The sequence below is a fragment of the Panulirus ornatus genome, chromosome 35 (genome assembly GCF_036320965.1).
Source record: "Panulirus ornatus isolate Po-2019 chromosome 35, ASM3632096v1, whole genome shotgun sequence".
NCBI classification, from domain to species: domain Eukaryota; kingdom Metazoa; phylum Arthropoda; class Malacostraca; order Decapoda; family Palinuridae; genus Panulirus; species Panulirus ornatus.
Window position 1 is genome coordinate 16,931,915 of NC_092258.1, and position 14,780 is coordinate 16,946,694.

Below are 14,780 nucleotides of genomic sequence, written 5' to 3' on the forward strand. Positions count from 1 at the left end.
TGAAGGAATAGTGGTTCCAACTTTGTTATATGGTTGCAAGCTGTGGGCTATATATAGAGTTGTGCGGAGGAGGGTGATGTGCTGGAAATGAGATGTTTGAGGGCAATATTTGGTGTGAGGTGGTTTGATCGAGTAAGTAATGAAAGGGTAAGAGAGATGTGTGGTAATAAAAAGAGTGTGGTTGAGAGGACAGAAGTGGGTGTTTTGAAATGGTTTGGTCACATGGAGAGAATGAGTGAGGAAAGATTGACCAAGAGGATATACTTGTCAGAGGTGGAGGGAACGAGGAGAAGTGGGAGACCAAATTGGAGGTGAAAAGATGGAGTGAAATAGATTTTGAGTGATCGGGGCCTGAACATGCAGGAGGGTGAAAGGCGTGCATGGAATAGCGTGAATTGGAAGGATGTGGTATACCGGGGTCGACATGCTGTCAGTGGATTGAACCAGGGCATGTGAAGTGTCTGGGGTAAACCATGGAAAGTTTTATGGGGCCTGGATGTGGAAAGGAAGGTGTGGTTTCGGTGCATTATACATGACAGCGAGAGACTGAGTGTGAACGAATGTGGCCTTTGTTGTCTTTTCCTAGCACTACCTTGCCCACATGCGGGGGGTGGGGGTTTTCATTTCATGTGTGGCGGGGTGGCGACGGGAATGAACAAGGGCAGACAGCATGAATTATGTACATGTGTATATATGTATATGTCTGAGTGTATATATATGTATACGTTGAGATGTATTGGTATGTATATTTGCGTGTATGGACGTGTATGTATATACATATTACATGGGTGTGTTGGGCCATTCTTTCGTCTGTTTTCTTGTGCTACTTCGCTAACGCGGGAGACAGCGTTACACCAGCGCTGTACCATCAGTGAACATCAACTAACTCACTTCCCAAGCTCTCTCATCCACAACAGACTTCTAACTTGCCCCTCTTTCCAAAACTCTTGCATTCACCTCCTTAACAACCCAATCCATAAACAAATTACACAGCCATGGAGACATCACGCACCCCTGCCGCAAACCGAAATTCACTGAGAACCAATCACTTTCCTCTCTTCCCACTTGTACACATGCCTTACATCCTCGAGAAAAACTTTTCATTACTTCTAACAACTTGTCCCCCACATCATATATTCTTAATACCTTCCACAGAGCATCTCTATGAACTCTGTCATATGCCTTCTCCAGATCCATAAATGCTACATACAAATCCATTTGCTTTTCTAAGTATTCCTCACATATATTCTTCAAAGCAAACACCTAATCCGCACATCGTCTACCGCTTCTGAAACCACACTGGTCTTCCCCAATCTGATGCTCTGTACATGCCTTCACCCTCTCAATCAATACCCTCCCTTATAATTTCCCAGGAATACTCAACAAACTTATACCTCTTTAATTTGAGCACTCACCTTTATCCCCTTTGCCTTTATATAATGGCAGTATGCATGCATTTTTGCCAATACGTCAGCAAATCACACCTCTGCTAGAGGTCGCTTTCCCATGAGATACGCTTTGCCGCTTCACGCCACCGGTTGCTGTGCTTCCTTCCCGCCGTCCAGACGGTTTTCTGCAGCTGCGAGCTTGGCAGCCTTCTTCCCGTGATCCCTTTGGAGCGGAAAGGCTTTGCTACAGCCTGTGACCCAGTTTGGGGCTGGCTGCAACACCACCCGTGATCCGTTTAGGAGCGGGTAGGGAAGTGCGTTGTTGATGCACTTGTGGAGTTGACGACTCTCACACTGACCTGCGTCGCCGCCTTGCTATCGCCGCCGCCATGTCGGATCTCCCGGGCAGTTCCACCAGCATACGGAGGTCGAGTAAGGAGGGCGATTCTGAACATGCCAGGCATGTGAGGAAAGGCTCCTCGCATAGGACTAGCTCCAGGAGCAGCCCTTCTCAGCGGGAGGCTCTTCAGGGCGGTAACAATAGGCCCCATGGTCACGTCACTGGTGATGGCGGTGACTGCTTCCCAGCACACACGTTCCTTGCCTTCTACCTCACGGGATGAGGCATCTGCGCCGCCCTGGAACATGGTGATGGAGGCTTTGGCTGCTTTACGTGGTGATGTGGAGATATTGAAGGAGGAAAGGAACTTAGGCCCCAGTCGGGGGGCTGATGACGCCGCGGCGGCCGCCGATGTAAACATTGGCCTTTCTAGCCAGGTGGTGCCTCCCTTGCGCTCGCCTACGGGTTTTTCGGGCTTTACTCCAGCTGAGCATTACCTTTCCAGTGATGATTGTGTCTCTCAGAATGACAGGCGGCCTGACAGTGTTCTCCTGCAGGTGTCTGATGGCATTGACCAGCATGTTGCCGATATGGTTAACCATGTATTTGCTCACGGCTTGCGAGAGGAAGAGTATAAGGAGATTTTGGAGGATGCTGCAGCCAAGAGGCCAGATAACTGTCATGCCTTATCGCCCGTGGATTGCAACTTGCAAGTTTTAGATGCACTGAAGACTGATGCCAAGAAGGCAGACTTCCGTTTGAAGGATGTTGGGAAAGACATTATTACGGCTGCCACAATTTTGACTAAGTTACTCACAGTGCTTGACAAGATCGCCCAGACTGGCCAACCAGATGTTGCCCAGGAAGTGGGCATGCTTAATGGTGCCCTGGCACTCCTGGGTCATGCTAATCACAAGAATAATCTGGCTCGCCGGTTCATCATCAAGCGCGAAATTAACCACAAGTATGCTCACCTCTGTTCAGACAAGGTGTCCATGACTCGTCTTCTCTTTGGGGATGATGTCTCACTCAGCCAAGCACGTTGAGGAGTCTGAAAAGTTAAGGAGTAAGATTGCTCCAAGGAAACCGCTCTCTACCTCGAAGTTTGGTCCTGGCAAGTTTAGGGGCTCTTCTGGGAGACTGCCATACAGGGTTTTATGGCCAGGTTTCATCCATATGGCCAACGCACGCATGGTCCCCGGAGTGAGCACCGGCAATCCTTCTCACGGCAGGGTCCTGAGACAAAAAACTCCCGAGGCCGGGGTCACAATCCCCGGCAGTAACTGAGGTGAGTCATCCTTTTCAAGCTGGCAGACCACTATTTTGTACATGAGTGGCATGCTATTACCAGTGATCCAGATATTTTAGATATTGTTCAGCATTGCCATTTAGATATTGATGTTGCTAACATTGGTCCTTTATTTGCTGAAGAAGTTGAGTATGTGTTTAATGTCGAGGAAAAGGAAATTGTTTGCCAGGAAATTGTACAGCTTTTGAGTCTGGGGGTTATCAAGGAGACCCAGAGACAGGAGGGGCAGATTCTTTCCCCTATTTTCTTAAGACGGAAGAAGGATGGTGGGTTTAGGATGATCCTTAACCTGGAAAAATTTAATAAATTTTTAGAGTACAAACACTTCAAGATAGAAAATTTTGAGCAGGCGATTCGTCTTGTTTAACAGCGGTGTCTTCATGGCCTCTGTCGATTTGCGGCACGCCTATTATTCTGTTAAGATAGCTGAGGAGCAACAACGCTTTCTGTGTTTCAAGTGGCAAGGAAAATTTATCAATTCACATGTCTCCCTAATGGGGTTGCGGATGGTCCCCGTCTGTTCACTAAATTAATGAAACCTGTTTTTGCTGTCCTTAGAGAGAAGGGACATATCATCACGAGTTTCATTGATGATACTCTTATTTGTCAGTGCACTTTTGATGGATGTTGTGAGAGTGTGCGTGCCACTGTTGACTTGCTCAAGAAGTTAGGTTTCTGTATTAACGAAAGCAAATCTGTCTTGGTCCCCACTAAGCGCTTGGAGTATTTGGGGAACATTATAGATTCTGAGACTATGACAGCAACATTACCAGATCGTAGGATACACAAGATACTACAATGCTCTGAGGAATTGTTACATAGTGACAGAGCCAAAATTCAGAATATGGCCAGAGTTGTTGGGCTATTAGTTGCAGCCATTCCAGCAGCAGAGATGGGGAAACTGCATTACAGGTGGTTAGAATGTGCTAAGCTTGCTGCGTTAAGAGTCGCAAAAGGTAACTTTGACAAGTGGATGGTGGTCACTCATGAGATGAGATTGGACTTGCTTTGGTGGATATCTCACATTGCATTGCAAAACAGACAGATTTTTCGGAAGGGTACAGAATTGGATCTGTATACTGATGCATCAAATTTAGGTTGGGGTGGCCACCTCAATCAACAAAAAGTTAATGGGAGATGGTCATTATCAGAATCTGCCTTGTACATTAATGCAAAGGAACTCAAAGCTATCTCCCTGGTAGTGCGCTCATTTTCATCTTTTCTCAAAGGACGACATGTTTGGGTGTTTTGTGATAACACGACAGCGGTGACCTTTGTCAATGAAATGGGCGGCACACGGTCCTCACTGTGTAATGACATTTGCCGTGACCTTTGGGAGTGGTGTGCGGTGAATGATATCTGGCTTACCTGCTCTCATGTACCGGGTAAAGTCAATCTCATGGCAGACACTGCATCTCGGACATTCAATGACAGGCATGAGTGGAAATTGAATGAAGAACTCTTTAGGGCCCTCTCTGAAGTATTTGGGGTTCCGAGCATTGATCTCTTTGCTTCTAGACTGAATGCTCAAGTGACTCGTTTCTGCTCCTGGAAACCTGACCCAGATGCAGAACGTTTTGATGCCTTTTCTATCTGCTGGTAGCAGTTTGAACTAATCTACCTTTTCCCACCCTTTGCTCTGATTGCCAGGTGCCTACAGAAAATTCGAGCAGAGGCAGCGAAGGGGTGGATGGTATTGCCTCTCTGGCCGTCCCAGCCCTGGATGGGGACTCCACTCACTTTGCTGGTCAAGGAACCACGGCTGATTCCGAGGGGGGCACACGTCTTGTGTCACCCATCGACGGAGGAGGAACACCCCATTCTCCGACACACCCGACTGATGGCTTGCCTCTTATCCGGCAACGTCTGCAAGACAGGCATTTCTCAGGCAGGTATGGACATCATCCTTGCCTCCCGGAGACCTGCAACTGCAAGGCAGTACCAGCCACATATTAACAGGTGGTTACAGTTTTGTGGTAGCCGGAACATCGATCCCTTTGCTCCAACTGTAACTAATTTTGTGAATTTTCTGTCTGTCACTTTCCACAGAGGTGTTAGTTATACTTCAATCAATACTGCCAGGGGTGCACTCTCCTCCCTGGGGATTACTGTGTATGGTTGCAGTGCAGGCAGCCATCCTCATGTCACCAGGTTCTTAAAGGGAGTTTTTAACTTGCTGCCGTCTGTCCCTAGGTATACAAGAACTTGGGATGTTCAGTAGGTGCTACAGCATCTGCGTGCCATGGATCCTTTGTCCTCCCTCTCTTTAAAGGATTTAACACTGAAGCTTGTGATGTTGATGGCACTTACGCAGGCTGCCAGAATACAAACTTTGCATTGTTTGTTGCTGAAGAATATTAGTTTTGGGCAGGCTTCTGTTTGTGTTTGGTTAGGGGAAACTATTAAACAGTGCAGGCCAAAGTTCAATGTGCAGTTTGTGACCTTTAAAGCATATTCTACTGACATTAGATTGTGTGTATGTGAAACTCTGAAAGTGTATATTGCTAGGACAGAGGAGTTCAGAAATTGTGCACATCAAGAGAACGGGAAGTTACTCCTAAGTTTTATCAAGCCCCACAAGCATGTAACGAGGGACACTGTTGCAAGGTGGATTCGAACAGTGCTTTCTCTGTCGGGCATAGACTCCAGCCAGTATTCAGCGGGCAGTGTTCGGCCTGCAGCTGCATCGAAAGCCAAAGCCATGGCTCAACCGATTGGACACATCATGGCAAGGGCTGGGTGGTCCAGGGCTGCCACTTTTGCCAAGTTTTATGACAAGGAGATTGTCCCGAGTCATGATCCTTTCCAAGATGCTGTCCTTCAATAGTCTGTTCATTTTGTTTGCATAGGAGATGTTGTCTCTTGTCACCTGGTCCATGGCTATGTAAATTTCTTACTATATTGCAGTTGGTTACTGCTTGTATCATTTCTCCTCTCTGCATGTCTACAGTACGACACCCACATGGCTTCAAAACCTCATGGGAAAGCGACCTCTAGCAGAGGTGTGATTTGCTGACGTAAAATTAATGAAGTACATGAGACTTACCGTAGGTCAGTTGAAATGTGCTTCGAATTTTATGAAGCAAATCACCTCTGTTAGAAGGGAGCTTTCACATGCCCACCTCTCCCACCCTACGCTCTGTAGCGTCTTGTGACTTACATATTTCTAGCAGTGCAAAATGTTCATTAACTTTCATGTGGTTGGTCGTACTCTTTAAAGTCTGGTGATGTGAAGCGGCAAAGTGTATCTCATGTGAAAGCTCCCTTCTAGCAGAGGTGATTTGCTTCATAAAATTCGAAGCACATTTCAACCAACCTACGGTAAGTCTCATGTACTTCATTAATTCTCAGGCACCTCACCATGTCATTTTTTTTTTATTATGCTTTGTCGCTGTCTCCTGCGTTAGCGAGGTAGTGCAAGGAAACAGACAAAAGAATGGCCCAACCCACCCACATACACATGTATATACATACACGTCCACACACGCAAGTATACATACCTATACATCTCAATGTACACATATATATACACACACAGACATATACATATATACACATGTATATAATTCATACTGTCTGCCTTTATTTATTCCCATTGCCACCTCGCCACACATGGAATAACACCCCCCTCCCCCTCATGTGTAGCGCTAGGAAAAGACAACAAAGGCCCCATTCGTTCACACTCAGTCTCTAGCTGTCATGTAATAATGCACCGAAACCACAGCTCCCTTTCCACATCCAGGCCCCACAGAACTTTCCATGGTATACCCCAGACGCTTCACATGCCCTGGTTCAATCCATTGACAGCACGTCGACCCCGGTATACCACATCCTTCCAATTCACTCTATTCCTTGCACACCTTTCACCCTCCTGCATGTTCAGGCCCCGATCACTCAAAATCTTTTTCACTCTATCTTTCCACCTCCAATTTGGTCTCCCACATTTCCTCGGTCCCTCCACCTCTGACACATATATCCTCTTGGTCAATCTTTCCTCACTCATTCTCTCCATGTGACGAAACCATTTGAAAACACCCTCTTCTGCTCTCTCAACCACACTCTTTTTATTTCCACACATCTCTCTTACCCTTACATTACTTACTCGATCAAACCACCTCACACCACATATTGTCCTCAAACATCTCATTTCCAGCACATCCACCCTCCTGTGCACAACTCTATCCATAGCCCACGCCTCGCAGCTATACAACATTGTTGGAATCACTATTCCTTCAAACATACCCATTTTTGCTTTCCGAGATAATGTTCTCAACTTCCAAACATTCTTCAAGGCTCCCAGAATTTTCGCCCCCTCCCCCACCCTATGATTCACTTCCGCTTCCATGGTTCCATCCGCTGCCAGATCCACTCCCAGATATCTAAAACACTTTACTTCCTCCAATTTTTCTCCATTCAAACTTACCTCCCAATTGACTTGACCCTCAACCCTACTGTACCTAATAACCTTGCTCTTATTCACATTTACTCTTAACTTTCTTCTTTCTCACACTTTACCAAACTCAGTCACCAGCTTCTGCAGTTTCTCACATGAATCAGCCACCAGCGCTGTATCATCAGCGAACAACAACTGACTCACTTCACAAGCTCTCTCATCCACAACAGACTGCATACTTGCCCCTCTTTCCAAAACTCTTGCATTCACCTCCCTAACAACCCCATCCATAAACAAATTAAACAACCATGGAGACATGACACACCCCTGCCGCAAACCTACATTCACTGAGAACCAATCACTTTCCTCTCTTCCTACACGTACACATGCCTTACATCCTCGATAAAAACTTTTCACTGCTTCTAACAACTTGCCTCCCACACCATATACTCTTAATACCTTCCACAGAGCATCTCTATCAACTCTATCATATGCCTTCTCTAGATCCATAAATGCTACATACAAATCCATTTGCTTTTCTAAGTATTTCTCACATACATTCTTCAAAGCAAACACCTGATCCACACATCCTCTACCACTTCTGAAACCACACTGCTCTTCCCCAATCTGATGCTCTGTACATGCCTTCACCCTCTCAGTCAATAGCCTCCCATATAATTTACCAGGAATACTCAACAAATTTATACCTCTGTAATTTGAGCACTCACTCTTATACCCTTTGCCTTTGTATAATGGCACTATGCAAGCATTCCGCCAATCCTCAGGCACCTCACCATGAATCATACATACATTAAATAACCTTACCAACCAGTCAAGAATACAGTCACCCCCTTTTTTAATAAATTCCACTGCAATACCATCCAAACCTGCTGCCTTGCTGGCTTTCATCTTCCGCAAAGCTTTTATTACCTCTTCTCTGTTTACCAAATCATTTTCCCTAACCCTCTCACTTTGCACAACACCGACCAAATCACCCTATATCTGCCACTCTATCATCAAACACATTCAACAAACCTTCAAAGTACTCACTCCATCTCCTTTTCACATCACCACTACTTGGTATCACCTCCCCATTAGCCCCCTTCACTTAAGTTCCCATTTGCTCCCTTGTCTTACACACTTTATTTACCTCCTTCCAAAACATCTTTTTATTCTCCCTGAAATTTAATGATACTCTCTCACCCTAACTCTCATTTGCCCTCTTTTTCACCTCTTGCACCTTTCTATTGACTTTCTGCCTCTTTCCTTTATACATCTCCCACTCATTTGTATTTTTTCCCTGCAAAAATCGTCCAAATGCCTCTCTCTTCTCTTTCACTAATAATCTTGCTTCTTCCTCCCACCACTCACTACCCTTTCTAACCAACCCACCTCCCATGCTTCTCATGCCACAAGCATCTTTTGCGCAAGCCATCACTGATTCCCAAAATACATCCCATTCCTCCCCCACTCCCCTTACCTCCTTTGTTCTCACCTTTTTCCATTCTGTACTCAGTCTCTCCTGGTACTTCCTCACACAAGTCTCCTTCCCAAGCTCACTTACTCTTACCACTCTCTTCACCCCAAGATTCTCTCTTCTTTTCTGAAAACCCCAACAAATCTTCACCTTCGCCTCCACAAGATAATGATCAGACATCCCTCCAGTTGTACCTCTCAGCACATTAACATGCAAAAGTCTCTCTTTCGCACGCCTATCAATTAACACATAATCCAATAACGCTCTCTGGCCATCTCTCCTACGTACATATGTATACTTATGTATATCTCGCTTTTTAAACCAGGTATTCCCAATCACCAGTCCTTTTTCAGCACATAAATCTACAAGCTCTTCACCATTTCCGTTTACAACACTGAACACCCCATGTATACCAATTATTCCCTCAACTGCCACATTACTCACTTTTGCATTCAAATCACCCATTACTATAACCTGGTCTTGTGCATCAAAACCACTAACACACTCATTTAGCTGCTCCCAAAACACTTGCCTCTCATGATATTTCTTCTCATGCCCAAGGGGAACATGCACCAATAATCACCTATCTCTCTCGATCCACTTTCAGTTTTACCCACATCAATCTAGAATTTACTTTCTTACACTCTATCACATACTCCCACAACTCTTGTTTCAGGAGTAGTGCTACTCCTTCCCTTGCTCTTGTCCTCTCACTAACCCCTGACTTTTTACTCCCAAGACATTCCCAAACCACCCTTCACCTTTACCCTTGAGTTTTGTTTCACTTAGAGCCAAAACATCTAGGTTCCTTTACTCAAACATACTACCTATCTCTCCTTTTTTCTCATCTTGGTTACATCCACACACATTTAGACACCCCAATCTGAGCCTTCGAGGAGGATGAGCACTCCCTGCGTGACTCCTTCTTCTGTTTCCCCTTTTAGAAAGTTAAAATACAAGGAGGGGAGGGTTTCTAGCCCCCCGTTCCCGTCCCCTTTAGTCGCCTTCTACGATACATGAGGAATGCGTGGGAAGTATTCTTTCTCCCCTGTCCCCAGGGATAAGTCATACTTACATTAAATATCCTCACCAACCAGTCAACAACACAGTCACCCACTTTTTTAATGAATTCCACTGCGATACCATCCAAACCTGCTGCCTTGCTAGCTTTCATCTTCCACAAAGCTCTTTCTACCTCTTCTCTGTTTGCCAAATCATTCTCCCTAACCCTCTCACTTCGCACACCACCTCGACCAAAACACCCTTTATCTGCCACTCCATCATCTAACACATTCAGCAGATCTTCAACATAATCACTCCATCTCCTTCTCGCATCACCACAACTTGTTATCACCTCCCCATTTTACCCTTCACCGATGTTCCCATTTGTTCTCTTGTCTTACACACTTTATTTACCTCTTTCCAAAACATTTATTTATTTATTTAATCATTATGTATTCATTTTGCTTCATCGCTGTCTCCCGCGTTAGTGAGGTAGCACAAGGAAACAGACAGAAGAATGGCCCAATCCACCCACATACACATGTATATACGTATACGTTCACACACGCAAATATACATTCCTATACATCACAATGTATACATATATATATACACACAGTCATATACATATATAAACATGTTCATAATTCATACTGTCTACTTTTATTCATTCCTAACGCCACCCCGCCACATATGAAATATCAACCCCCTCCCCACGCATGTGCGCGAGGTAGCACTAGTGAAAGACAACAAAGGCCACATTCTTTTACACTCAGTCTCTAGCTGTCATGTATAATGCACTGAAACCACAGCTCCCTTTCCACATCCAGGCCCCACAGAACTTTCCATGGTTTACCCCAGACACTTCACACGCCCTGGTTCAATCCACTGCCAGCACATTGACCCCGGTATACGACATCGTTCCAATTCACTCTATCCCTTGCACACCTTTCACCTTCCTGCATGTTCAGGCCCCGATCTCTCAAAATCTTCTCCATCTTTCCACCTCCAATTTGGTCTCCCACTTCTCCTCGTTCCCTCCACCTCTGACACATATATCCTCTTGGTCAATCTTTCCTCACTTATTCTCTCCATGTGGCCAAACCATTTCAAAACACTCTCTTCTGCTCTCTCAACCACACTTTTTATTACCACACATCTCTCTTACCCTATTATTACTTACTTGATCAAACCACCTCACACCACATACTGTCCTCAAACGTATCATTTCCAGCACATCCACCCTCTTCCGCACAACTCTGTCTATAGCCCACGCCTCGCAACCATACAACATTGTTGGAACCACTATTCCTTCAAACATACCCAATTTTGCTTTCCAAGATAATGTTCTCAACTTCCACTTATTCTTCAACTCTCCCAAAACTTTCGCCCCTCCCCCACCCTATGATTCACTTCTGCTTCCATGGTTCCATCCGCTGCCAAATCCACTCCCAGATATCCAAAACACTTCACTTCCTCCAGTTTTTCTCCATTAAAACCTACCTCCCAATTGACTTGTCCCTCAACCCCACTGTACCTAATAACCTTGTTCTTATTCATATTTACTCTCAGCTTTCTTCTTTCACACACTTTACCAAACTCAGTCACCAGCTTCTGCAGTTTCTCACATGAATCAGCCACCAGCCATGTATCATCAGCGAACAACAACTAACTCACCTCCCAAGCTCTCTCATCCACAACAGACTGCATACTTGCCCCTCTCTCCAAAACTCTTGCATTCATCTCGCTAACGACCCCATCCATAAACAAATTAAACAGCCATGGAGACATCACACACCCCTACCGCAAACCAACATTCACCGAGAACCAATCACTTTCCTCTCTTCCTACACGTACACATGCCTTACATCCTCGATAAAAACTTTCCACTGCTTCTAACAACTTGTCCCCACACCATATATTCTTAATACCTTCCACAGAGCATCTCTATCAACTCTATCATAAGCCTTCTCCAGATCCGTAAATGCTACAAACAAATCCATTTGCTTTTCTAACTATTTGTCACATACATTCTTCAAAGCAAACACCTGATCCACACATCCTCTACCACTTCTGAAACCACACTGCTCTTCCCCAATCTGATGCTCTGTACATGCCTTCACCCTCTCAATCAATACCCTCCCATATAGTTTCCCAGGAATACTCAACAAACTTATACCTCTGTAATTTGAGCGCTCTCTTTTATCCCCTTTGCCTTTGTACAATTGCACTATGCAAGCATTCCGCCAATCCTCAGTCACCTCACCATGAGTCATCTTTTTCTTTCTTTTAAACTGTTCGTCATTTCCCGCGTTAGCGAGGTAGCGTTAAGAACAGAGGACTGGGCCTTTTTTGGAATATCCTCACCTGGCCCCCTCTGTTCCTTCTTTTGGGAAAAAAAAAAAAAAAAAATGAGAGGGGAGGATTTCCAGCCCCCCGCTCCCTCCCCTTTTAGTCGCCTTCTACGACACGCAGGGAATACGTGGGAAGTATTCTTAATCCCCTATCCCCAGGGATAACCATGAGTCATACATACACTAAATAACTTTACCGACCAGTCAACAATACAGTCACCCCCTTTTTTAGTAAATTCCACTGCAATACCATCCAAACCTTCTGCCTTGCTGGCTTTCATCTTCCGCAAAGCTTTTACTACCTCCTTTCTGTGTACCAAATCATTCTCCCTAACCCCTCACTTTGCACACCACCTCGACCAAAACACCCTATATATGCCACTCTATCATCAAACACATTCAACAAACCTTCAAAATACTCACTCCATCTCCTTCTCACATCACCACTACTTATTATCACCTCCCCATTAGCCCCCTTCATTGAAGTTCCCATTTGTTCCCTTGTCTTATGCACTTTATTTACCTCCTTCCTAAACATCTTTTTATTCTCCCTAAGATTTAATGATACTCTCTCACGCTAAGTCTCATTTGCCCTCTTTTTCACCTTTTGCACCTTTCTCTTGACCTCCTGCCTCTTTCTTTTATACATCTCCCACTCTTTTGCATTATTTCCCTGCAAAAATTGTCCAAATGCCTCTCTCTTCTCTTTTACTAATAATCTTACTTCTTCATCACACACTCTTTCTAATCTGCCCACCTCCCACACTTCTCATGCCACAAGCATCTTTTGCGTGAGCCATCACTTCTTCCCTAAATACATCTCAATCCTCCCCCACTCACCTCATGTCCTTTGTTCTCACCTTTTTCCAGTCTGTACTCAGTGTCTCCTGGTACTTATTCACACAAGTCTCCTTCCCAAGCTCACTTACTCTCACCACTCTCATTACGCCAACATTCTCTCTTCTTTTCTGAAAACCTCTACAAACCTCCACCTTCGCCTCCACAAGATAATGATCAGACATCCCTCCAGTTGCACCTCTGAGCATGTTAACATCTAAAAGTCTCTCTTTCGCACGCCTATCAATTAACCTGTAATCCAATAGCGCTCTCTGGCCATGTCTCCAACTTACATACATATACTTATGTATATCTCTCTTTTTAAACCAGGTGTTCCCGATCACCAGTCCTTTTTCAGAACATAAATCTACAAGCTCTTCACCATTTCCATTTACAACACTGAACACCCCATGTACACCAATTATTCCTCAACTGCCACATTACTCACCTTTGCATTCAAATCACCCATCACTATAACCCGGTCTCGTGAATCAAAACTACTAACACACTCACTCAGCTGCTCTCAAAACACTTGCCTCATGATCTTTCTTCTCATGCCCAGGTGCATATGCACCTGGGCATCCACTTTCAGTTTTACCCATATCAATCTAGAGTTTACCTTCTTACACTCTATCACATATTCCCACCACTCCTGTGTCAGGAGTAGTGCTACTGCTTCCCTTGCTCTTGTCTTTTCAATAACCCCTAACTTTACTCCCAAGACATTCCCAAACCACTCTTCCCCTTTACCCTTGAGCTTCGTTTCACTCAGAGGCAAAACATCCAGATTCCTTTCCTCAAACATACTACCTATCTCTCCTTATTCCTCATCTTGATTACATCCACACACATTTAGACACCCCAATCTGAGCCTTTGAGGAGGATGAGCACTACCCACGTGACTCCTTCTGTTTCCCTTTTTAGAAAGTTAAAATACAAGGAGGGGGTGTTTCCAGCCCCCCCGCTCCCGTCTCCTTTAGTCGCCTTTTACGACACCTGAGGAATGCGTGGGAAGTATCTCTCACCCCAACTCTCATTTGCCCTCTTTTTCACCTCTTGCACCTTTCTCTTGACCTCCTGCCTTTTCTTTTATACACCTCCCAGCACTATTTCCCTGTAAAACTAAACCAAATGCCTCTCTCTTTTCTTTCACTAATAATCTTACTTCTTCATCCCACCACTCACTTCCCTTTCTAATCTGCCCACCTCCCACGCTTCTTATGCCAAAGCATCTTTTACACAAGCCATCACTGCTTCCTTAAATAGAACCCATTCCTCCCCCACTCCCCTTACGTCCTTAGCTCTCACCTTTTTCCATTCTGCACTTAGTCTCTCATGGTACTTCCTCACACAAGTCTCCTTCCCAAGCTCACTTACTCTCACCACTCTCTTCACCCCAACATTCTCTCCTCTTTTCTGAAAGCTTGTTCAAATCTTCACCTTCGCCTCCACAAGATAATGATCAGATATCCCTCCAGATGCACCTCTCAGCACATAATATCCAAAAGTCTCTCTTTTGCACGCCTATCAATTAACACGTAATCCAATAACGCTCTCTGGCCATCTCTCCGACTTACATACATATAGTTATGTATATATCTCTTTTTAAACCTGGTATTCCCAATCACCAGTCCTTTTTCAGCACAAAAATCTACAAGCTCTTCACTATTTCCATTACAA

At 44.8% G+C, this 14,780-nt stretch overlaps 1 protein-coding gene and 1 pseudogene across 1 annotated transcript; both read left to right on the top strand.

Moving 5' to 3' along the window:
* Positions 1–3,569: 3,569 nt before the first annotated feature.
* On the top strand, positions 3,570–4,640 carry LOC139760209 (uncharacterized). Its single transcript, XM_071683143.1, has one exon. It carries the CDS (start codon positions 3,570–3,572, stop codon positions 4,638–4,640), a length of 1,071 nt encoding a protein of 356 aa, XP_071539244.1.
* An 8-nt stretch (positions 4,641–4,648) lies between these two features.
* On the top strand, positions 4,649–14,539 carry LOC139760185 (uncharacterized; annotated as a pseudogene).
* The last annotated feature ends 241 nt before the right edge of the window (positions 14,540–14,780 follow it).

What these genes read in the sequence shown, in the direction of transcription:
- LOC139760209 (XM_071683143.1), top strand. Translation starts at nt 3,570, where the DNA reads ATGAAACCTGTTTTTGCTGTCCTTAGAGAGAAGGGACATATCATCACG.